Raw genomic sequence first — 24,686 nt, 5'->3', positions numbered from 1 at the left:
CATTGTGGTAAACTGTGGTCAATGACATGAGACAAAGTATATGTGAACTGCTGTATGGAAAGTGAATTTGCTCTGTAAATCTTCACCCAAATCACGAATCACAATCAATCAATCAATCAATCAATCAATAAAAACTCCCCAAATTTCATGAATCTACACATCCAAGGAGCTCAACAAACTCCAAGTAGGATAAACCCAAAGAGATTCACAATAAGACATCCCACCTGCCCTGCCCAACTAACCAAAATGTTACAAGAAGATGAGAGAAGGTTTAGAAAACAATTTCCAGGGATCATGGGGAGCCATTCCTAACTGTCTGGGCTAATGGTTGGGAGTAGGTGACCGGCTCACCCAAAAGAAAATACAGCAATGACGATATTTACAGTGAACTTCATGGTGCACACTCACTTACTATGAGCACTCACTTACTATCAGTTATCGATGTGGACTAATCCTTTGACTCTGGGGTGTGAGAACAGGCACAAAGGGCGTAAGGAACTTGCCCAGGCTCTCAGAGCCCACACTACCCAGCTCTGCATGTGCTTTTTCCTCTTGATTCATTCTCTTTCCCAGTTTTCAGAATATTCACTTTGCTCCCTAGAGACTCCAAAGGGGACCAAGGAGATGTAGATTCTTTTTAATATCACACAGATTCTAACACATTTGATGCTTTAGTCCCTGGTAGGCATGATTCTTCCAGTTGCACAAACTTCCCCATCTTGGCCAGCAGTGCCCCTGGAGGAGCTGAGCCTGTGGGCTGGACCCTCTTGCCCACAGCCCCAGAACAAAAGCCCTTATTCTCGGCTCCTCAATGATATTAGCTTTGAACTCGGTTTCCCACCGCTTGGTTCACACCAGGAAAGGGTACATGACAGGATGATAGAGCAGCTGTTATGGAGCAGAAGGAGATAGGCGGGTTGTCAGGGCTGCCCAAAGCAGGTCCGTGTGTGTGCATAGTGCCTCCCCCACACTGCTGGCATGTATTCTGAGACCACAGGCCCCCCAACTCGGAGGCTGGTGTGTACTGAAGCCCCTCACACATACCAGCCCTGTCCGACCAGCACTGCAACTTACTTCGATCCTCTGAGATAATCTGCACCAGCTCATAGTCATCTGGCTCATCCTCATCCAAGTTGTGTTTGTCCATGGCTTTGCGGATCACAGTAGGAGCCTTATCTTGGCTGGTCACCTGGAGGTGGGGTGAGACACAGGCCATCAAGGCAAGGGCCCTAAAGCTGGCTCCCCCAGTGTGGAGTGGCCTAGGACGCTAAAACAGACTCACAGCCTCTGCTCAGATGTGGTTGGGTGATAGGTCTATGGGAGCCTCCTGCACCCCTAATTCTTCTACCCTAGGGGAGACCTCCATGTAATGAGAAGGGGGCCCAACTGCTCCTTCTCCTACAAGAGCCTGCCACCATCCCCTAGGAGCCTCAGGAAATTGATTGACCCCCAAGGCACTCCATCCCTGCCCCCTACAAGTCTAGTCCCTCCAGGATAACAGGATCAATGACCCCATGGAACAGAAAGTATCCAGTCCAAGTCCTGCATGTGAGAGGAGGAGCTGGCCAGGGGCCTACTCCGTGACAGCCTCCTGGAAGAGTAGTGGTCAGCACAAGTGGGAACCCCCACTACTTTAACCCCCAGGACCAGAGCACAGGCAGGACTTAGACCAAGGGTCATACAAGTGACTGCTTACCTACAACTGCACTAGCTGGCTCCTGGTGTTCAGATGTGCATCTCAGGGTGAGTGTGTAATGGGTCATGTGACCCCAATTACATCCAGAACCTGACCACTGCCCCACTACGGCCACCACACTGTGTACCGGCCATCCTTCCTGACTTGCACTGCAACAGCTGCCTCCCAACTGGCCTCCCTGTGTCTTCCAGCACCAGCTCATTCCCCACAGGAGAGCCAAAGTCACCTGCTGTCTTTCCCCCACTCTGACTTCCAGTGGCTCCATCTAACTCTGGAAAGCCCACAGGGCCTGATCACCTAGCCCTCTGACACTTCTCTGGCCTCAAGTCTTCCTTTCTTTAAATTAATTTTTATTGTGATTTGAGTGAAATTTATAGTCAATTGATTTTCCAAACAGTAATTCATACATATTTTGTTTCGTGATTGATTACAATCCCCACAATGTAACAGCTCTCTTCCCACTTCCTCCCTGTGGTTACCATCTCTCCTGGCCCTTCCCTCCTACTCATTCCTGCCTTTTGAGCTTTATTTACCCCTAGGCAAATGCTGCCCTTCTGAGCTCTTGTTTGAGTGCACTAAGGGCACAGCTTCCTGGTGTTACTGTTCACCTCACAGGCTTGCCTATTGTTTGGCTGAAAGTTGAGCCCGAGGAGTAAGTTCATGTCCAGGCCTGGTGTGTAACTAAGGGCCACAGTCTTCGGGGTTCCACCAGTGTCTATCAGACTGGTGAGTCTGGTCTTTTTTATTACTTTGAGATCTGTTCCACATTTTTTCCCACTCTATCCAGGATCTACTATTGCAATCCCTTTCAGAGAAGGTGGCAGTGGTAGCAGGGCACCATATAGTTTCCTGGTCTCAGGGTCATGGAGGCTGAGGTTCACATGGTCCACTAGTCCCTTTGTCTAATTGTTTCCATGTATCTTTGATTTTCTTTATTCTTCTTTATTCCAAATAAGGAGAGACAAATAGTGACACCTTAGATGGCCGCTCACAAGCTTTTAAGACCCCAGTTGCTACTCACCAAAGTAGGATGGAGAACAATGTCTTTGTGGACGATGTTATGTCAATTGACCTTGATGTCTTCAGCAACTATGGTCCTGAGCGCATAGGCTCAGCAGCCCACTCCCTCAAGGTGTTTGACTATGGCTAAGAAGTTTTCCTATCTTTGCCCGACCTCAACTCTTAACCCTTGAACCTTGTTCCTTCACCTCTGGCTTCCTCGCTGCTCCAAATTCCAGGCACACTCACTCTTCAGAGCTTTGCAGCGCTGTTCCCTTCTTCCTTCTCCTCAGGGGGCTTCTCAATGAGGCCTCTCTGGCCATCCCATCTCAATGTTCAACCTCACCCTGACACCCACAGTCCTTAACCCCGATCACCATCAAACCCCCTGTCTCCTTTACTTCTGCACTGGCAGACGGCCTACCCTTCCCAGCCCAATGCAGTGTCAGCTCCCAGAGGGCAGGGAAAGTCGTGTCACTCGGTGTGTGTTACCGCCTGGCCAGGTCTGCGGACACCCCTCCCGTCTGCTCACCAGGATGCTCTTGTACATGTTGCCGTTGTCCACGTCCAGGCTGACACGGATGATGCAGCAGTCGCCCACCTGCTGATTATAGAGTGGCAGCGAGGAGTTGTAGTTGCAGACCCCTGAGACAGAACGCTTGTGGGTGCGTGTGGAGGCCACAGGTGTGGTGGAGGCCGAGGAGGACGAGGTACTACTGGAGGCTGAACTGACGCCGGAGGTCTCTGGGGATGACTGGGAGGCTGACTCCCAGAACTGTGGGAACAGGGAGATCAGCAGAAGCCCTGTATTCTGGAAGATATACTAGGCTGGTGTCCAGGTGAGGGAGTGGGGGGACGTTTCTAGAAGCTCTGTTCTAGAGCTGGGGCCTCTTGCCTCTTCTGTGGGTGTGGAGTGGGGTATGTGGCACTGGGAAGGAACAGCAAGGTCAAGGTGTCAGACATAAGGGGCAGACAGGATCACCTTCTTTTCCTGGCAGTCAGGGGACTCGGGCACAAAGCTCATGTTGATTTCTTCTACATCGGAGCTGGAGGAGCCAGCAGAGTGCACGCTGAGCACGTCGGCCGTGTCCCCACTGCTGAGGTAGGGGCCGCACTTGAGCTGGTCACAGGACTTGGAGTGGCAGCTGCCGCTGGTACTGAGCTCTGTGCTGGGAGCCTGGCGGCTGGATGGAAGGGCTGGCCTTATTGCCCACCCTCCCCCCGCTACCACTGCACTTAGCTCCAGATACAATTGCCAAGTGCTCAGTCAACAGTACCCCATAGCTCCAACCATTTGAGATCATTCAGCATCACCCCGTTTCACAGAGGAGAAAACTGAGGCCCAGAGAGATGAGGGGACTGACTCCAGTCACAGGGCTGGTTAGCAGTATAGCTGGATACCAGTGCTAGGCTGTGAATCCCTGAGCCAACGCTCAGCCCCAGGGCAAGCTGCCCCTGCCCACCCTGGTCAAGGTACTCACTCGCTCCAGCGCTTGACAATGGCCGTGTTCTTCTTGGCCTTGAGAGTGTTGGTGGCTGACTCAGATGGGGGTTCCAGTTCACACGACAGGTTGTAGCTAAGGGAAAGAGCGACAGCCGTGAGGCTTCCAGGAGTCACATCTCGGGTCTCCCTCCTGTGGCTCAGTGTCACTAGGCACCAGGCTCTGATGCTGACCAAGGGGCCATAGCCATAGGATCTCTGGAGCTGGCCACCAGGGAGAGCCCACTCCTGCCTTGTGCCAATGCCTGGGCTGGCCTTACCTCTCAGTCTCACTAAGCCGTTCCATGGCTCGGAACCAGGCCACAAAGTGCTCCTCGGGGGCGATGCTGTAATTGTTGCAGGCTGACTGGAGCAGCTTGATCTGGGCGATCACCTCGAATTCCTGCAGCCAGAGGGAAGGGCAATGTGCAAGGGCCTGGGGGGCAGGGCAGAGGGCCAGTCTCTGGGTCTTTGTTCAAATGCAACTGCCTCCTCCCATCCAGCCCCTACACAGTCTCAGGGGTAGGTTCAAACAGCCCCTCCTCCAGGATCTGTCCTTGATTCCAATCCCCCCAGTGGGTCAGTTCTCCCCTTTCTCTGTGCATCAAACTTTCCCTATAAATCTAAGAGGGAGGAGGATAGAACTGGGGAGTGTCCTGCCCAGGTGTCTCCAATTTCCACCCCAGACCCGACAGTGAGGGTTGCAGTGGCTTACCTTCCTCCTCTTCTCGAAGTTGATCATTCTCCCCTAGAAGGCAGACCACCATCATGCATCAGCAAGGGTCCCCTAGGCCTTCACCAGTGACTCACACCCCCTCTCATGCTGCACTACTGTGGGGGCCCACAAGGGGGCATGCGTTCACACATATTGAACTGGGACCTAGGCCTAGTTCAGGGACCTTCTAGTCCAACCCTCTCTGATGACAGATGGAGAGTGAGGCCTTAGGCAGGAAGGCATGGCCAGGCCACTCACGTGCTGCCTGACCTCAAGAGACCAACCTCACTCTCCTGCCCAGGCCCCCCACCTGAAGGGAGTGGTGTGTCAAGCTCAGTCAAAACTCCCCATGCAGCTTTGCAGGAAGACTATTTTGCTGCTTCCCTGACCAAGTCACTAGGACTGGTAGCTTATGCCAAGCCTCTGTTTACTCATTAGTAAGATGGACTTGACACCCCCAGCCTAAGGGCACCATGCCAAATGCTAAGAGCTCAGGGCTCAGCGACGGGGGCCTGTTCTTGCCAAGCCTCAGGATCCATGTCCCACCCTGGCCTCTGGCTCACTCACATACAGATAATCCTTCATCGCAGTGTCCAGCATCACCAGGTCAGTGAGGAATGTGCCAAGGTAGGGAACGGTGCCCTGGATGACACCCTGCGACATTGAGGTGGGGTGAAGATGAGCACATACTCTCAGTGCACTTGAAGACCCCTCCCTGGAAGACTCTTAGCCCCTCCACTCCAAGCTTCCACTTAAAGCAGCTTAGGGACCCTTAGCTGCCTCCTACCATGTCTCCTTCCTGGCCTCCATAGGCTCCAATCTCCCTCTAGTCACCTCCTAGGGCCAACTTTTGACATATCACAAAGGTTGTATGGTCTGGGCCCCTCCCCATCCCCAAGTCCACGCTGAGCACAGCTCTTTCAGGCCCTGGCTCTGGCTGCCTGGTAACTTGTCCCTCTAAGATCCTAGCTGGTCAAGGCCTTGCCCTCTCAGGACCTATAGGAGGTCTTGTCCAGCAAAGCCATTTTAAGCACTGTGGCCACAGGAGGGAAAGCTCCCACCCACCCACTCCCACCCACCCACTCTCATCCCTACTCTCCCTAGCCCTGCATACTCACCAACTCCCTCTGCCGCTTTTGGGCTCTCCTGGGGTTCATCTCCAAGGTGGCAAACTTGGAGGTCCCCTCCTGCAGGGCCAGAAGTGAGATGAGTGAGACCATCCTCCCCTCACCCATTCCCTTCCAATGCTCTGACCTTGGGTCCTGGACAACTGAGTCAGCTGGTTCAAGAACTATTGCCACTTCCAGTGGGCTCTAATTTTAGATACAAATCCCAACTCCAAACCTCTCTTAGTGTATGACCTTGGGTAAGTGGCCTGGCCTCTCTCTCAGCCTGTTTCCTCATCTGAAAAGTACAGACGGAAACTTCACCTACCTCGCAAGGTCTTGGAAGACTTAAGGTTCTATCACTACTATTATTGTTCTCACCATCACCCTTTCCTTGGCAAACCCTCCACAAAGCTCAGGCACATTCCTTTTCTCCCCTGATCCTCATTACCACCTGGCGAGGTTGGCACCACACGATCGTCATCCCTTCATTTTCCAGATAAGGAAACAGCCCCAGATAGGGGCAGAAACTTATCCAGGGTCCACAGGGAGTCAGGGGAGAGTCGAGCTCCTCCCTCCCAGCCAGAGGCCCTGTCCCAGCTGCCACCTTGCCACCCCCACCTCTGACCAGAAGGCCTCACATTGAGCAGCCTGCCCCATCCCTTTTGGAGTCTCTGCCCCCAGGCCATGCCAAGGCTTCATCTCTCCAAGGAGCCCCTCAGGAAGCTCCCCCGGCAGAGGGCTCTGTTTCACATCCACACAAGAGGAGTCTGCCAGCAGCACTGGGTAGCTATTCTTTTCCTCCTCTTTTATGTGGAAACTTCTCAGATATGGTCATTAGTGCCCCCAGATACCCGTCATAAGCCATTTAGGACATATGAGCTTGTGACCATGTCTTTGCCAGCGAGAGAGTGTGATGAGGATCCTGAGGCCGTGCCTGATGGGCAATGTCTGCTCTAGGGATAAGGTGTGTGTGTGGCGGGGGCGGCTGGTCAAAGAATGCAGGCACACCTGCCTCCCTGGTCTAGCTACCTGGACCCAAGGCTGGGCAGCCCCTTTGGCTGCTTGGTCCATGGGGATCCCCCTGCAGTCCCATCCAGGGTGACCTTCCCTACAGTGCAGACAGAAGGAGCAATAGGGATCAGGCTTCCTGAGGACAGATGAGCTCGTTTGGAGAAGGACAGGCCACATTCCCCAGCCCAATAGCCTGGAGGAAGCTCAGTCCAAGCAGGAGAGGCCAGCATGGAAGCCAGAGAGCTGCTAAGTCTACCATTTCATCAACCTCTCCACTATATCCAATTACCAGGGGCCTCCTGCCTCCCCAACTGCCCTTCACATGCCCATGGACCAAATAGATCCCGCTTCCTCTGAGGCTAGACAAAACAAGGCTGGAAGTTTCCAAAGTAACTTTCAGGGACAAACTAACAATGCCCCCACCTGCCTTCCCCATGCACTGAGCCCCCACCCCGGCCTCCCCTTTACCTTGATGAGCAGCTCTCGGCTCAGTGAGTAGTTGTTCTCATCTGAGAAGATCTCAGACAGCTTTTGAAAGATTCGTAAGCTTTCCCTGTGGGGACAGCAAAGAAGGAAGGAGGAAGATGGTGGGGAGAGGTACCAGTACAAGTCCATCATATTTAAGAACCTAAAGGATCCAGAGTACCTGGATAAGTGGTTTTCAAACTGGGTTCCTCTGAACCCTAAGGGTGCCATGGGGCTGGGGAGGTGAGTGCTCATGATGCTGTAACTGGAGTCCCCCATTACCAATTCACCTGTGCAGTTCTGCTTTGACTAGTTCTGATTTCAGGTGGACAGAGAGTTGGGTTGGGCAGAAGTGAAAAAACCAGAAAATCATCTGTTTGGCTCAATCCTGTATCTGACTGATCTGAAAACCCAGGCCTGAGGCAGAAGGTCATATGGAGACTTGAAGACTTCGCCCAGCAGTCCTCTCTCTGTCCCCGGGGCTGGCTAGCCCCACAGCAGGTCCTGGTTTATTGGGGGTAGTCCAATGCTCAGCCCTATGGGAGGTCCTGGGCCCAATCTGTTATTCCTACACGAGGAGGCCTACCCACCTGGAAACTTCTTCCCACGTCTTCTTCAGTCGGTGTATTGAATTGCTCTGTAGAGCAGAAAGGACAGCATGGAGAGATGAGAAGTTCTTGAGGATTCGACACTCCTGGGGGAGGGGAAAGAATGAGCCGGAGCTCCAGCTCCAGCTTCCTCCAAGTCAGCTGACATCTCCCCTCCAGGCCAGACAGATACCAGTAGGCCCCACAGGGCACACTTTGCACCCAATGTATAATCACACTCAAGGAAGAGGATTTAAGCTCCACCTAAGGAAGGAGCTTGGAGCCCAGGTGGTGAAAGTGGTTAGGGATCGGCTGCTAACCTACAGGTTTGAACCCACCCATCAGCTCAGCTCCTTAGAAGAAAGACCCAGCTTACACCACAGACTGTGATCTTGGGAGCTGATCAAAGCAAAGAAGGAGTGAACAGGTCTAGGGAGGGGGTCCCCTGGGTCCCCCCCGACAGCATACCCTGGCCACCTCAATCCAGTGCTCCACCACCCTGGCCCTGTCCGGGGCCTTCATGTTCCGGTCCCCCAGGCAGGTAGTGATGACACAGTTGGCCACACTGTTAAACTGGGTGACAGTGGCACGGATGGTAGGTGCCAGGTGCTCCTTGCCCTTCTTGTCCCTCTGGGACCAGATGGAACCCAGACAGTGATAGGGCACCACCTTCTTGAACAGCTCCTGGGGAGGACAGAGAGTGTCACTGGCCCTGCCCACCCCAGTGCAGCCTGCAGTCCCCTTTAGTCCCAGGCTGGGGCCCAGTGGTCTGATCTGGAGCTCAGGAAGGTGAGGATGTGGCTCAAGCCTTATGAAAGTCTCTAGGTTTTGTTTTCTGCCCCAAGAGAGCCCAGCACACAAGAGACCCAGAACCCAATGATGGCAAGAAGGGAGAAGCATTTCCACTCAGCCCATTCTCACTAATCAAGCACCAAAAGGCAACACCTTCCACCCATCCTGATGACTTGTCAGTCTCTTGTTCAGATGCACATTCCCTGTGGGCACTACAACTAAAGGCTTTGTTTGAAGGTGTGCCTGCGTCTAGTACACATCAGGTACCTAATAAATGTGGAGGCTGGTGAGGCTTGGGAAGATGGGTGGGTGACCCATGGGCCCTAGTTGCACATCAGTGAGCACCTCTCTGCCTTGTAATGGGCCAGGGCTCCACCAAGCTTTCTCTTTATTCTGTCTCATTCAATCTTCACAGTACTCTGTGCATCACAGTTGTGTCCAGTCTCTACACTCCAAAAGTAGAAAGCAAGACTTTGAAGGTTAAGAAACTTTCCCAGGTCACCCAACTGGTAAGTGGTAGAGTTGCATCTGAACCCAGATCATCAGACTCCAGATCAGAGAATGGAAGGTGTGGAGCAGCAGAATCCAGAAGGAAGCCCACCCTGTGGAGCCCAGCTGCTCACCGCATCCATCAGTGTAAACTGCTCTGCCACCAGCTCTGGAGGGAAAGCGAGGAGGTTAGGCTTCTCCTCACTCAGGTCGTTCTCTGTTGTCACAGGGGATGGGCAAGAAGGCTCTGGTGCTGAGGCTGGTGCTGGTTCTAGCTCTGAAACTGGGAATGAAGGTGGAGCTGGAACTGGAGCTGGAACTGGAGCTGCAGGAGGCTCTAGCTCTAGAACTGGCACTGGCTCTAACTCCGGACTTGGACCTGGTGCTAGGGCTGGTTCTATTTCTGGAGCTGGTACGGAAGCTGGCACTAGCTCTGGAGCTGGAGGCAGAGCTGGCACTGGAGACGAAAGAGAAGAAATTTTCATCAATAGGACAGCCTTTCCTTGTGACTTTTCAAAGGCAGAAAACACCCCACTGCCATTCAGAGAAGCCCAGGCCCGTGAACTCCACCCCGGGCAATCTTCCCAGTCTGCAGTCTACCAGATGAGTGGTCTGAGGTTACTCGAAGTTCTGGTCAACACCAGCCTCGGGGAGAGCCTTCCTGTGTGCTGGCTCCGTGTCTCGCCTCATGTGTGCACATGCCATGCTCATGCTCAGGGCTCCTCACCTTCTGGTTCTGGCTCAGGGGGCTCCAAGTGCTCCAGCTGGGCAAGGAGAAGGTCAGCACGGCGCTCCAGGTCTGAGCCGGGCATGTTGAGCTGCACGTAGGCCACCAGCTGTTTGAGGCATGGAAAGTCCGGGGGCTGACAGAAATCTTCCGAGTACTGGTCCAGCCAGGTGCCCAGGATGGAGGAGATGGCACTGGGGGGTAGGTGAGCAGGCAGCAATGTCAGAGGCCTGGTCTTTCCTTCCATGCAGCCCTCCCACAACACCCCCTGTAGAGGGCTAGGCCCCTGTGCCTGCCCCTGCCCTGTAAAGGCTAGCCCCATGCCACTTCCCACTCCTACTCTGGCTGTCTGGGCAGTAGCAGTCCTGGTCCCTGGGCAGGGGGCTAGCAAAGAGCTTCAATCCCTTGACTGAGCTCATGCTCAATGGTCTGATCAACTCTTCCCTGAGGGAAGCCTGACATACTTCCCTGTCTGTCTCCCCTGGCTCCCTGCCACTGGAAAGTAACTCCATGAAGGAGGGGAGGGGTAGTGTCTGCTTATTCACTACAGTGTGCTGGCACATAGTAGGTGCTTCATGAGTATCTGACAAATGAGAGAACAGAGTCTGACCTTGCCTCAGCCTTCCCAGGGCCCTTTTGACACCCAAACTTGCAGCTTGTGGGCCAACCTGCCGAATCATGTTTTGTGTACATGTATGGGTCTCTTTCCCCCTGACACTATTCTCCCAAAGGGCAGGAGGGAAGACACCCTAGCCCTACAGGCAACTGAGTGCCACAACTGAGGTTCATGACATTTGGAAGCAGGTTGCTCATCATGCCTCCTGTTCTAGGACCTGGGATTGGAGAGGCGCATAAGCAGAGCAGGGATGGGACTTTTGTGGGGAGGGGTCCTCTCAGGATCTGAGCCTCCACCTTCCCTGTGCTCCCCATGATACTAGGGCTCCATCCACAATTCTCTTGGACTGTTTTCCTCCTTCTAGGGGAAGTCTCCAGAATTCATTCCTTTACGGGGAATCCTAAGATGTGGGACCCAGGGTTTTGTCCAGCCCTCCCCACGCACAGACTCCCACTCTTCTGTGGAGACAGGGGTCCCTCTCCTCCCACACCCAAAGTCTACTCACTTTTTAAGTTGGTCCTCAGGTCCACCGTCCTCATTGGAATATGGGAGGATGCATCCGTATCTAGAGGAGGCCGTGAGGGCGTCACATCTACCGTACCTGCTTACGATGTCTAGTGTTACTGTCTGACTCCCCGACTAGAATGGAAGCCCAGGAGGGCAGGGATTTTGGTCTGCATAATATATAATTGTTGAATGAATTAAACCAATCAGCACCTTCCCCAATATTGGAGCGGGGCTGAGGCCTCTCTGCCAGCCCTCAGGGATCCCTGCTCTGGCTACACCAAGAACAGGGACCCACTAGATGGAATCTCAAACCTTCTTTATAATTGGGAAGATAGGTTTGTCCAAGGCCATAGGGTAGTGAGGGTGAAGCAGAGAGCTTGTTTGTGGGGGAAAGGGAAATAAGAAACATGAACGACCCCAGCCCCTCTAACAGCCTTTTCCACAATCCAGGTTCTGAGTAAGCACTTGCCATGGCTTATCCCATTTAGTCTTTATGATAACCTGAGGAAGTTGGTCTTCTTACCTAATTTTTAGTGAGCAGAGATGAAGTGACATTCCCAAGACACAGAGCTAGTAAGTGGGTAGAGTAGCCACTGTGTGGTGGAGGGCCCAAGGCGCTCACCTTTTGAACAGCAAGTCCAGGACCTGTTGGGTGGTGGCGAAGGCTCGGTAGGTGCACAGGAAGATGGTGACATAGGAGAGGTCACTGCCCTGGAAGGCAGGCACCAGGTGCTCCACCAGCTTCTCCAGCGTGCCTGCCTTGACTGCCCGCACCTTGCAGGTCTCATACAGGTTCAAGGCTGACTCATTTTCATACTAAGAGTGGGACAAAGGAGGGGTATAGTCAGTGGCAGCACCATGGACCACCAGGAGGGTCAGGGACTGGAGCTCAGACCAGGAATCGCCAGGTTCTCAGTGACTTATGGCATGAGGAGGGACATAAGTGCTACCAGCAGAAAAAGGTACTTGGCTTTCAAAGTAGAATTTGAGGTGAGGGCATGATGGAAATATTAGTACTTTCAAGTCATTCTGTTAGCTGAGTAACCATAGTACTTCTGTGTATTAAGAGACTGTTAATAGCATTATCCCAAGGAGTCCTCATAAAACATCCTCACTATAGATGAGAAAACAGACATTTAGGGATGTCAAGTGGCTGCTGATGCTCACACAGGTCAAAGCCCACAGCCATCCAATGCTAACGTTGTGGGACATACCCTCTCTGCTAGGTGAGACCATGGAGGGGAAGGGTCTGGGCCAGTTGCCGTCTCTCCTCAGTGTGAAGACAGAGCACAGAGCAAACACACCTATGAGACCCCTTTGAATTACAAAGCAACGCACTTATTTTTCTTTCTGTTACATTCCAGAGACTTTCAAGACCTGAGGCCATGGTGATCCTTCAAAGGGGCAAACGTGTGGAAAGTCCAGGGTAGGGCTAAGGATACGAATAGACAACTCAGCAGAGAAAATCCAAAAGACCACTAAACAAAGGACAGGTGGCTCGACTTCCAGTGGAGCAACTATAAATCAAAGCAGCACTGTGATTCCACTGGCCACCCTGATATTGGATTGGTGAATATTAGAAAGAATGATGATACCTGGGGCTAGGTAGGATGCAGGGAAGCATTCACTGTCATAGCTAACTGCTGGTAGCCATGTAACTGCTATAGTTATTCTGGAAAGTAGTCTGGCTTGAGCTATTATTATAATATTAAGTATACATATTCTTCCACCCAGCATTCCCATTCCTGGGACTCTATCCTAGGTGAGGGATCAGCATATTAAGTCAGTCTGTATTATCAGCACTGCTGAAATGCCAACAGAAAGGAATCAGGTTTAGGTCTGAAAGCAGTGAAAGGCTGAATCACTATGCTAACTGGCCTCTCTTCTAGAATATTCTGCAGCCAAGTCAGGCTACAACTCCTGACCTAGAGGGGTCACAGTGATGTGTCCCATGAGACTATAAGTTGCAGAGAAGCATATATTATGGCATGAATCCCCACTCATCTTGAATATACACAAGCTTTCTAAGTATGATGATATAATTATAAGGCTTGGTGGCATAGTGCCTAAGGCATTTGACTGCTAACCAGAAGGCTGGCGGTTCAAGCCCACCAGCCACTCCTCGGAAGGAAGATCGGGCAATCTACTTCCCAAGGAGGGGATGCTATGAGTCGGATCTAACTTGACAGCAGTGAATTTGGTTTGGTTTGGTTTTTGTAGAAGGTATGGAAGGTGAAGCAGACTGCTACGTGGGATACCTGGGGTCAGGGAGTTAAAACACTAAAAACAGTAGCAACATGCAAAAATGCTCATGGCTTAACATGAAGTGGAAACAGTATAAAAGTCTCTTTCTAATGTACCTACAAATATGGGAAAAGTGGCTTTGTACCCGGCCAACACTGAGGCTTGGTGGCGGACATGGGGTAGGAGGGTAGGGGTGGTGGCCAGATCCCTTTGAGAGGGACTGTGGGCCATTCAAAAGGGAAAGCCGAGGAAGGGCGCCTAGGGGAATCACCAGGGCAGCGTCTGGGCCCTGGGACCCTCTCTAGCCATTTGGGGGCCCTGGGTATAGAGAGTCTGCTGTGCCCACACTCACCCCGAGCCAGCGCTGGCCTTTGTTGGCAGCATGATGCACCGGCCCCTTGCGCAGGGAGATGGTGTAGATGACTCCGTTGACCAGCTCCTCGCCGATCTCCTGTGTGGAGCTCTGCAAAGACAGTGCCCGGCAGCCGGGGCAGGAGGCATCAAAGGCCTGCCTGTACGTTGCCCCAGGGTGACATGCCCACACAACTTCTGCATCCCAGAGGAGGCACAAACAAGAGTCCAGCCTGGGAAGAAATGAGCTGACAGCTTGAGAGTTCAGAATTATCAACGCCGGCAGACCAGCGTTGCCCCAGTACCCGCCTCCCCACCGTGGGGTGTGAAATCACTATCTTGCCATTTCACAAATGGGTATATGGAAGCTGAGAGACCAGCAACCTGTCCAAGGTCATGCTGCCAAGGGTAAATGGTGAATGAAGCCAGAATCCAAGGCCCTGAAACAGCCAACTGCACCCAGTAGGCTATGGCCCCAAAGAGACAGTGCTTCCCCAGGACGAGAGGCCCCATGCCCATCCTTACATTCATTCCCACATCTGCCCAGCCTCAAGGGCCTCCAGGCTGACGCAGCAGAAGAGAGCAGCTCCTCCTAGTCACCCGACAATAGCCCTGGAGTCAGCATCACGGGTTATGGTGCAGGTGAAGGGTATCCCTGGACAGCTGCAACTGAGGCCACTTCCTTCCCCTTCTGCTCATTCATGCCCTTGGGCCCACTTAGGCAACAAAGGAGTTCCCAGTTCACTGTCACCACGTGCATGGGGCAAGTTACGAAATGTGACAGTACTGAGGTCTGTGCTGTAAGGCTGGGGCTTCCAAAGAACCCCAAGATCACAGGGCCTTGACTAGAACAACAGGGGAGCTGGGGGCAGTTCTCAGGCTATTATCCGGATCCCTCAGCCAAAAGAAAAGACCCTTGTTTTAGCAGACAATGCTTCCTCCTTCTGGGCAGACTGGGGGCTGCACTGTCAAGTCCTGTCCAAGTCCACAGAAACATGGCTGCCCTGGGCTTTACAGCCTCTCTCCCACTATTCTCTGTCCAGGGAAGAGGAGAAATTGCAGCAGAGAGGAAGGAGCTCAGGAGGCAGAGGCAAAGATATCGACCTCTGAAAGCTGCAGGGAAGAATTCAGGGAAGTGTTTGGTTGGCACAGGGTCATCAACGGCACAGTCAGTACCAACAGCTAGGATGGGGGGTAAGCCCCCAGCACAGGGTGAGTGTGGAACTCAGAGAAGCCCTAGGTGAAAGTGTGGACTCAGCCTGGGACCCACTGGTGGTCCCTTCCATAAAGCCTAAGTTGGGCCTTCTAGGGGGGACCCAGGTGCCCAGCGTCCTGTGGGCTGTACCCCACCCCCACCCCCATCTCGAAGTCAGCACCACTGGGGTCAGAGTTCAGGGGCCTGGACCCTCTCACCTCCTGCCCACCCCTCAGAGAGCTCAGGGAGGTCGGGAGCCTTCCTCCGGATGTCATGCCCTGACACAAAGCCGCCCTCCCACTCTGGGCTTCTTACCAACAGGAAAGCTGCTGAAATAACACTCGACTCCTGACCCTCTGCCTCTCCAGGAGAGGGAACCAGGCCCGTTTCTTGGAAGTCAGCGGGGAAACCACAGGCAGAGATGTCCTGAGCAACACCCCTCACACTCACACACGCCTTGCAACCCACACTTGGTACAGATCCAACCCCTCCACCGAGGATGGGAAATTCCTACTTTTGAAGCAGAAAAACCAAAACAGATGCTTCTTTCCTTTTCCTGCCTCACACAAGCCACCTCTGCCTAGAAAATCACCCCTCAGAGAGACAGGCCTTGGTGACATCTGGAGGCTACTGTCCACCCTTTAGACCAGGGTCCCCAACTGCCCCAGCATTTTCTCCACGATTGGGGCTTGCCTTCTGCAAAGGCCTAAGGGTCTCTGCCCTCTCTTTCAAGGCTTTTAGCCCATTCAGCCCAGTTGCCAGGTCTCTGAGTAGCATAAACAGTTTGTGCTCGACTATGAACCACAAGATTGGTAGTTTGAACCCACCTAGCAGTGCCAAGGAAGAAAAGCCTGTCAATCTGCTTCTGTAAAGATCACAGCCAAGCAAACCATGTGGAACAGTTCTACTCTGTAACACACAGGGTCATCATGAGTGAGGATCAACTTGGTGACAATGTGTTTGGGTGTTCTGGCCCAGCTAGGAGTCAGACAATATCCCAGGAGCAGTTTGGGGGACCCACATACCATAGGGCACCTGCACTCGATCCCTCAGGAGCCTGCCACAGCCCCTGGCTCCCAGCAAGACTCCATCAATGTCGCCAGACAGAAGTATTTCTTGGGCCCAGCCACACGAGCTGACTCACAGGAGGGGCTGGGGCCAGTGGCCTTGGCCATCCCAAAGCAGGTCTAAGTAGCAGCCTGTCAGGGAGCCATAGCCTCCAGCTTGCAGCTGAGCAGCTGACCCAGCCCTGTATGGCTGCCATGTGATCCCCATGCCCCCCCGCCCCTCGCCTGTGGCCCCCTCTGCCAGCCTGGCGGGGGGCAGGGAGGGACACTGAGAGTCACACATGCCTGGGACGGGAGAGCTTGGACTGGCATCACCACCCTGTCTCACAGATGGGGAGCTGCTCCCGGCGGTGTGGAGCTAACTCTGTTCTCTCTGGTTCCTCCATGCAACCACAGCAGCACAGCAACAAAAACAGACCGTGACGGCAATGCTGAGTGCAGGCACCACTGGCACCGTCTTACAGAGAGGACAGAGGCACTTGGCTCTAAAGCCAAGTGGTCCTAGACCCCAATGGCAGGAAGTGACAACACAGGGCATCTATACCCTGCTGTAATTCTCCCTCCAGGGACAGAGAAGGAGCAGCGAACAGGCCTGGCTTCTGCATCCAGGAACTTCTGAGATGGGACAGACAGGGCCCTGGTGCCTGGAGGGCAATCCTGGCCACTGGCCCACCCCCTCTGTTAGCCGACAGTGAGCAAGCACAGAAGCAGGTAACCCATCTGGGCAACCCCAAGCCCTCCAGGGACGCTCTGGCAGTGCTGGGGGTTCTGAAGGGAGGAGTGGGGTGGCCTAATAAATAGCTGATGTAGAGAAAATGCCTTCCCACTGAGGGGGTATCCACAGCAGCCGCTGCTCTGAGCTGACTGTTGGGGAAGGAATGTTACATGGTTAGCTGTGTCCTTAGGGGATGGATCCTCCTGTCCCACCCCCACTGATGTCCCCAGGGCCCTGGACCCACTCAGCAGCCATGTCTTGAACACATTGTCTTCCCTTCTACATTCTGGTCAAGAAAAGTCTGGGGTCCAGTCTCCCCAGGGCCCTGATGAGGAGGGGCTGGCAGAATGGGTCCAAGGGGTGCCCTCACACACTGCTGTCCCTTGGAGCACAGCCAGAATCTGAGGACAAGGAGGGGAAACAGGGCCTGGGTGGTATCTGGTTAGCATGTCACCAGACACCCTTCTCACAGTGACAGACCAGCAGGTAGGCTGTGTCTCTGGTAGACAGAAAGAAGAAGCTGCAGGCCAAGACCGGGTCCCCTCAAAGTAGAACAATGGGGACCAGCAGGGGCCCGATTCCATCCCTTATTTTGGGCTAGGCCTGTGGTGACCTACAGTGCCTCTCCCTAGCCCTGCCATCTCCCCAAGGCAAGCCCCATGCAGGGCCTCCAGATCCACAGGCTCCCCCAGCTAGGGCTAGCTCTTCCTAAAGAGACCTGCTGAGAGCAGGAGCAGAGGGAGGGGGAGAACAATCCTGCCCTCCCAGGGCCACACGTGCAGAGGCTGGCCTTCAGATGAGTGGGCAGGGATCAAACCGCAGGGCCTCCATGTGCATGACATCACCAGCTCAGGGACCTCGTCACACCCCTGGGCGGCTGCCCAAGTCCACTGAGTCACCCAGAGGTCAGCCTGGGGCCCTCACCTAGCCACTGCCAGCACCAGGTCCTCCCAGGGCCCCAGCACCCCACAGCTTTGGACAGACAAGGCCCCTCCCCAGGGCCCACAAGTCCTCATGGAGGGCTCTCCAGAGCCCCTCAGCCTCAGCCAGCTCACCTGTGAAATGGGGAGAAGAGCAGCAGCTATAGGTAGGCTGTGTCCCTGGTAGACAGAAGGAGGAAGCTGCAGACCAAGGCTGGGTCCCCTCAAAGTAGAACGATTGGGACCAGCAGGGGCCTGATTCCATCCCTTATTTCGGGCTAGGCCTGTGGTGACCTACTGCGTCTCTCCCTAGCCCTGCCATCTCCCCAAGACGAGCCCCCATGCAGGACCCACAAAAGCCCTCACAGAGGGCTCTCCAGAGCCTCTTAGCCTTGGCCTCAGTGAGCTCATCTATGAAATGGGGAGAAGAGCAGCAGCTCTCTTAAGAGAGCAACTGGGAGAGGTCATGGGAGAGAACGCAGGCAGCTTGCCCAGCTTGGTGCTCAGTGCACAATAAAGGCCAGTAAGTGGGTGGGACCTGATGATGTCATCATTGTTACGTAACAGCTGACATGCCCCAGCCCCCAGGAGCAGAGAACCAACCCTGATCAGGGAACCTGTCTGAAACCTGCCAGGAGGCTCTAGGAGCCCAGAGGAACACCACTTGAGAGGGCAGGTCTTCCTACTGCACTGTGGGTGGGCAGTGAGGCCAGCAGCTTTCTGACCTTGTAGCCTTATGCTCAAATGCAGAAGCCAAAACATGAAACAGATTGGAGAGAATGGCTCATCCTCTATAGAATCCCAGACTCCCAGAGCAGAGTTTGGGTCCTATGGATGTCGGGCAACCTCCCCATTTTACAGAGGCAGAAACTGAGGCTGAGGGGTGAGAGTCAAGTAGAGGGTGTCCAAGCTGAAGTGGGAATCTAGGATTTCTCTAGTCCAAGTCTGGTTCTTCCCTAGACCTCATTTTTCCATAAGAATGATCCCCGGTGTGCAGCAGGGTCCCTCCAGCCCCAGGAGGGTGTCCTGCAGCCTGAGCTTAAGGGCACAGCCAAGACCCCAAGAATAAAAGAGCAGCCTTAGATGGAGAAAGATCACACTGCTGGTCCCCAGACATCAGGACCCACAGAGGCAGCCTCAGCCAGGAGAGGTACAAGGTTCCAGGGAGCTTGGGAACCAGCCTTGGTTGAGCCCCCAACAAGGTCAACCATCTCCCCAAGAACCTACCCCCAGCCTGAGTCCAGCTACTTGTCACTTCAGCATTTAAAGAGGAAAAAAAAAACCATGGTTCAAGTTGGCAGGGAGAGACATCAGGCCCTCTCTGTCACCTGCTTGTCCTGTCATGAATGGCTCCCGGCTGTCAAGCAAGCAGGCCACCAGGCTTGGGAAGTGGCATGGCTGTTGCTGGCTGAGGAGGAGAAGGGTGGTCTGAGAGAGACTGGCTGAGGAGCTAGAGCCAAAACCAACCACCACCATCCACAGCACCCAGCACGTGTCGAGCACTTCCTGGGTACCAAGCCCTTTGTAGACTCACTGCATTTAATTCTCCCAGCACCCTAACTGACTGAGGAAATGACTGATCAGGGAACTTGCCCAGGTCATGGAGGCAGGAAGTGGCAGGCAGTCCAGGGATTTGAACTCAAGCCCGTGACTCCCATGTCCTATGGGGACACACCCAGGTCTGGCTCTTGCTTCACTCTATGTGGCTGCCACAGGCTTGAGGACAGCTGCAAGAACCAGGCCTGGAAAGCGCTATGCGCTCCAGGCTGGACAGCGTGCCTAGCTGGCCCGAGTTACGTGCCCCAGGAGCCCAGGGCACTGGGTGCTCTGAAGGCTTAGGCCTGACACTCCTCCCACCAGGGCTGACAAAAGTGCCAAATGCCAGGGCTGCTGGCACACAGTCAGAAAGCACAACTGTGGCGTGTCAGGCTCTGACTCTGTGCCAGGTACTGTGTGGACTGTTTGTCACGCTGCTTGTCTCATCAGTGCTCTTGATCTTAAGAGGAAGAACCAGCATAATGTCCATTTTACAGATGAGGAGACTGCGGCCTGGAGAGCTGGAACAGGTCTAGGGCCAAGCCCACATTTTGGTTTAGCAGCTCACTTCCCTCTAGAGCCCAACCACTTGACTACCATACCTGACAAGGCCTCTTGGTTCAAAAGGACAACATGCTTCTTAAGGAGCCTGCAGGGAAGGTTATATAAGCACCAAATGGCTCCTGTAGCAGAGGGAAAGTGACAGCACAGCACCCACAGCCAACTACTCTTTAAGCACAGTCCCTTGCTCCCTGCCCTCCTGCAGAGCTTACCAAGCAAACTTCTGGCCCCTGCCCCATTTAGTAACTCCTGCACTAGGCCCTAGGTTTCAGCTTCCACTTCTGAATCAGACTGCAGAGCTGCTCTGCTGGGCCTGTGTGTCTGGGAATACAGCGTCTCTGGGCCTGCTGGACTGGAGCCGAACCTGGAACAGGGTGCCCACACCACGCAGTGCCACGCTGTGGGAGCCGTCTGGGCAGCCAGCCAGCAGCCCCTGGAAGCCAGACCTCCAACAGCTGGGTGCAGCCTCCTGAAACTACCCACTCACTCCTTTGGTGCTTGCTGATGCCCAGTGCAGAGGACCGGTGCAAAACTGGCCCTGAACTCCAGCCCCATCACGCCGCTAGGCCGAGGGGAGGCAAGAGGCTCCCAGAGCAGAACCTAGAAAAGGCCAGCTTCCAGGCTGAGGCTCGGCTCCCAGTCTTGCCACCGAGCAGTCCAGCACCTCCCGGCACTGCCCCTGCCACCCACTTTTGCCCCAAAGCCACCCTGAGTCTCCTGAGAAACAGCGCAGGATGCCTAAGTGTCCCCCACCTAAAGTTTCCTGGCCTGTCCTCCAAAAACAAGGACCCAGTACCAGCCATCCTGGTTGCCCGCCTCTTCTCCAGGATCTCCAGAGGAGTGAAGCAAAAGGGGCACCAGACGACCTGTGGGAACCCTGTGGAGACAGTCAGTCCCTGCCTGAACATGACAGTCCCTACAGCTCCTAGAGGCTATGCCTTTGGAGTCAGCCGAAAGGCCCTCCTCACAGCTTACAAAACATATTCCCCCAAAAACCAAGCTCACTGCCATCGAGTCAATTCCAACTCATAGCAGCCCTCTTTGGGTTTCTGAGGCAGTAAATCTTTATAGAAGTAGGTAAGCCCCATCTTCCTTCCGTGGAACGGCTGGTGGGTTTGAACCACCAACCTTCTGGTAGCAGTCAAAAAATGCCTTAGGTACTGCACCACCAGATCTCCTTACAAAATGTGTTACATGTTATAAAACATGCAAATACATGCAGAGACACATTACTTCAGGCACCCCTCTCGAGTCCCAGTGTCAAAGATGCTAATAAGCTCTGGGTTAAACGTAGTAAGGTCAAAAGAGAGCAGACAACCAGGAAGGAGGCCAGGGGACTAAGAGGAGACCCTCTCTTCCCCAGGCAGCTCTACCCCCAAAGCTAGAAGCCCTCCTCATCCATTCCTCCTAGACCTGCGCTCAGGCCTTCAATTAACATTGCGTGGGTTGGAATCTCACCTCTACCTCTTACTACTAGCTCAGTGATTTTATACCAAACCAAACCAAACTCACTGCTGTCAAGTTGATTATGACTCATTGTGACCCCTCCTTGGGTTTCCAAGGGGGTATCTCAACAGAAGTAGATGTCCCAGTCTTCCTTCTGAGGAGGGCTGGTGGGTTTGAACCACCAGCCTTCTGTTTAGCAGTCAAATGCCTTAGGCACTACACCACCAGAGCTCCTCATTTGACTTTATATGAGACCTAATTAACTGGTAGCATAGTGGCTAAGGCACTTGACTGCTAACCAGAAGGCTGACGGTTCAAACCCACCAGCCACTCCTCGGAAGGAAGGTTGGGCAATCCTACTTCCCTAGTGATACTGCCTCGGAAACCCAAGGAGGGGTCGCTATGAGTCAGGGCTGACTCGATGGCACATAACAACAACAACAACAAATTAACCTGTAGTGCATCAGTTGTTTCATCTGTTAAATGGACTATTAAGAATACTGACCACAAAAGAACACAATGCATGCAAATGCTCAGGGCAGGGTCTCCAATAAAGGCCCCTCGTATTACCTATTATTTTAAACCTTTGGGATCTAGCCTCCTCCGGAAGCTCTCCTCATGCCTTCTAGCCAAAAGCCCTTTGGCCTTCCTCTAGACTAGACACATCTCTACCCCTAGCCTGACCCCTGGAGCTTAATGGGCTGCTGGGTCTTGTCCATACATTTACAATTCCCTTGACAGCTAGCTCAGCCCCGCCCTTCTCTGATGCATGCAGGCTCTGCTCACAGCAGACCCCCAGAGAAGAACACAGCCCTTGTCAGAATCCTGACTGCATTAGGTTTTGCCTCTTATGCCTGAAGATCAGGGACTTGGCCCCTCTGATCCTATGTTTCTTTTAAAGCGGGTTAGCAGCTACTCTGTAGGGCTGGTTAAGCCTGATGGAATGAGCTGATAGTGCCTGCAGCCAGTAGGTACTACAGACTAGACAACATGGCTTACCTGGCTAGGGAAGTGGTCTGCCCGCAGGCAGAGACATGGACAAGGTGACCTCTAGAAAGCACAGAACTGCACAGACCAAGTGGGGTCAAGCTCGGTTAGAATCGAGATGATGAGCAGATGCCCAGATGTACAACATCTGGCAGCCTAGAGAGGGAAGGACTGGGCGGAGGCTTGGTAGGAAAATGGGGATGGGGGTAGGGAAGGCAGGCAGCCGTCTGGTGGTTTCCCAGAGGGGACAGGGACCACAAGCAGAGCATCACTCAGCTCTGGCACGCTACTGCAGCCAGGAAATCAGCCCCAGGGTGGGGGTGGAGGGGTTGCTGGCAGGAGGGACAGGGACTTCCCTGCCCCCTCCCCCAGGCCCATGGTAAATGGTCACTGTGTTTGGTTTCCGGCAGTGGCCTTCTCTCCTGGCAGGACCCTGGCTTTCCTGACCCAGCCAGAAGCTTCCCCCTTGATTTCTAAACAGCAACCACGGCCTGGATCCCAGCACTGAGGCCGGATGAGGGAGAATGGCAGCAAGAGAGATGGAAGGCAGATCCCTGGGCAGGGAAAGAGCTCAGACCTGCCTCTCCCTGGGGTTCCTTAGGGTGCAGATGGACAGAGAGAGGGAAGCGGTCGAGTTCCACCCACTCCAGCCAGGAACCTGCTAGGCCCCTGTGTGAGTTCAGGCGGGACCCTCCCAGCACACAAAGCCCAAGCTGCTGCCAGACATAATGAAAGCCAGATGAGCACTGGGCTGGTGTCAGGCCTCCCATCCCACCCTCCTGGGGGTCCCACTCCAGCTGCCAGTGAGGACTGCAGCTCTGGGTGAAGAAGGGATGGGATCATCCTGGCCCTACCACCTGCCAAGCTCAGGAGGAAAAGATCTCCCAGCCCTGGGTTCACCCTCCAAGAGCCCTGCATGCTTCTTGTCCAAGAGCCCTCCTACCTCCTGCCCACCTCCCAAGATGGGCAGAGAAACACCTTTATCCTTCTGCAAACACGCATCCAGGTGCTATCCAGGTAATAGAAATACACAGAGGCACAGGACCTAGGCTCTCTGGAGACGAATACCAACCCCCATTCCACCCCACCAACAGCTATTACAAAGCACTCACGGCCTACACTGATGAAGGGGCTGAGGAAGCATCAAGGGGTCCTAAGCAGCACAGGGGCCAGGAACCTCACTGCTAAAGTTTGAACAAGGCAAAACCTAGGCTTGCTCTGAATCTCTGGCCCAAAGGGTTCTATCAGCCCTGGGTCTAGGTCCCATGTAGAGCAGGTGAGAGGCACAGCACCGCATTTCACTGCTTTCACAGCCTCCACTGCAGAGGAGCCAGGAGCGAGGCAGGCAGGAGGCAGAGGGTACTTCCCCATGACTCCCCGGTGATCCACTAGGTCCCTCTGCCCAGGGCACACTATAAACAGAAGTCCCAGGCCCTCCCCCAGCTGCCCGTCCCCATCCATGACAGGCACACACACGCCCATTTGCCTAGATCCTCCCAAATCCTTAGAAAATCAAGGTGTCGGCACATTTTCTGATCACACAGAAATGAATCACCCCTTTGGCCCGAGAGGACCTGTCCCCTCACTGCCAGGACATCTGCCCCACATTTTGGAGTTCTGCACACACTGCACCCCACCCCCCACCCCCAGCAACCTTGATGTCTCCCTGGTCATCAGGTCAATATTGGCCCCAAGAGGTATGTACGGAAGGTTCTGTGATCCCAAACATCTCTGAGGATCTAGGATTTTGCTAACCAAACCACTGTCTGCTATCTCCACCAGGAAGCCTGACAGTGCCGGCTGCTGCCCTCCCCATCCCCCTTCAAGCCCCCACCCTCCCGCAAGGGAGATGAAATAGGACCCAGCCCCTGCAGTAGAGAAATGCACAGGCCAGTGCCGAGGCCACAGACATAAACAGTGACAGCACAGTGGGAAAAGGTCTACTCCGGTGATGCAGAAGCTCCGGTAGGCACGCCTGGGCTGGTGAGAGCAGGCCCCGGTATGGAATTGAGGAGGGGACATGAAAACCCAGCTCTAGCCCCTAAACTGTTGGGCCAAGGTGCTAGCAGCCCTCATGCCCATTTTGTTGTCTTGGGGATTGAGCAAAGAAGTGGATTTCTGTGGAAAGACCACAGACGCATCTATATTGAAAGGGGGTGACCCGCTAAGGAGTGACAGACGCCCTTCTACTCCTAGCCCCCGTCAGCCTCGCTCTGCCCGTGGGTCGCTCCGCTCCGGTCGCGCCCCGCCATGGGGGCTGGTCTGGGGCCCACTCTAGCTCACCCACCTCCAGGCGCGGTAGATCGGGGTCGAGCTGCGTGAAGCTGTGCAGCACCACCGGGCAGCTGTCGGGTACTCCCAGCTCCAGGCGCACGGCGTCCCACACGCTACGGCTCCGTCGGGAGCCCGGAAACAGCGGCTCGGCGCCGCCCGCAGGCCCGGCCGCCTCGGCCCACATGTGCTGCACCATG

General features: G+C 54.2%; 1 protein-coding gene across 1 annotated transcript in view; it reads right to left on the bottom strand.

Annotated features, from left to right (window-relative positions):
- The window catches only part of RALGDS (ral guanine nucleotide dissociation stimulator), a 26,127-nt gene extending 1,442 nt beyond the window's left edge, over positions 1 to 24,685 (bottom strand). The window contains exons 1-17 of the mRNA XM_042781446.1: positions 24,503 to 24,685; positions 13,790 to 13,900; positions 11,816 to 12,009; positions 11,192 to 11,251; positions 10,071 to 10,264; positions 9,478 to 9,782; positions 8,531 to 8,746; positions 8,066 to 8,169; positions 7,479 to 7,563; positions 6,009 to 6,077; positions 5,458 to 5,544; positions 4,891 to 4,923; positions 4,457 to 4,578; positions 4,177 to 4,272; positions 3,678 to 3,879; positions 3,228 to 3,470; positions 1,075 to 1,189 (exon numbers count right to left, since the gene is read on the bottom strand). Coding sequence (XP_042637380.1) covers positions 1,075 to 1,189; positions 3,228 to 3,470; positions 3,678 to 3,879; positions 4,177 to 4,272; positions 4,457 to 4,578; positions 4,891 to 4,923; positions 5,458 to 5,544; positions 6,009 to 6,077; positions 7,479 to 7,563; positions 8,066 to 8,169; positions 8,531 to 8,746; positions 9,478 to 9,782; positions 10,071 to 10,264; positions 11,192 to 11,251; positions 11,816 to 12,009; positions 13,790 to 13,900; positions 24,503 to 24,685 — 2,419 coding nt within the window. The remainder of the gene's footprint in view (positions 1 to 1,074; positions 1,190 to 3,227; positions 3,471 to 3,677; positions 3,880 to 4,176; positions 4,273 to 4,456; positions 4,579 to 4,890; positions 4,924 to 5,457; positions 5,545 to 6,008; positions 6,078 to 7,478; positions 7,564 to 8,065; positions 8,170 to 8,530; positions 8,747 to 9,477; positions 9,783 to 10,070; positions 10,265 to 11,191; positions 11,252 to 11,815; positions 12,010 to 13,789; positions 13,901 to 24,502) is intronic.
- Between the last annotated feature and the right edge of the window lies 1 nt (position 24,686).

Source organism: Orycteropus afer, unplaced genomic scaffold (assembly GCF_000298275.1).
Source record: "Orycteropus afer afer isolate SDZICR_OR568_19922 unplaced genomic scaffold, OryAfe1.0 scaffold00123, whole genome shotgun sequence".
Lineage (NCBI taxonomy): Eukaryota > Metazoa > Chordata > Mammalia > Tubulidentata > Orycteropodidae > Orycteropus > Orycteropus afer.
The sequence above is the reverse complement of the archived record's forward strand: the minus strand, read 5'-3'. Positions and strand labels throughout refer to the sequence as shown.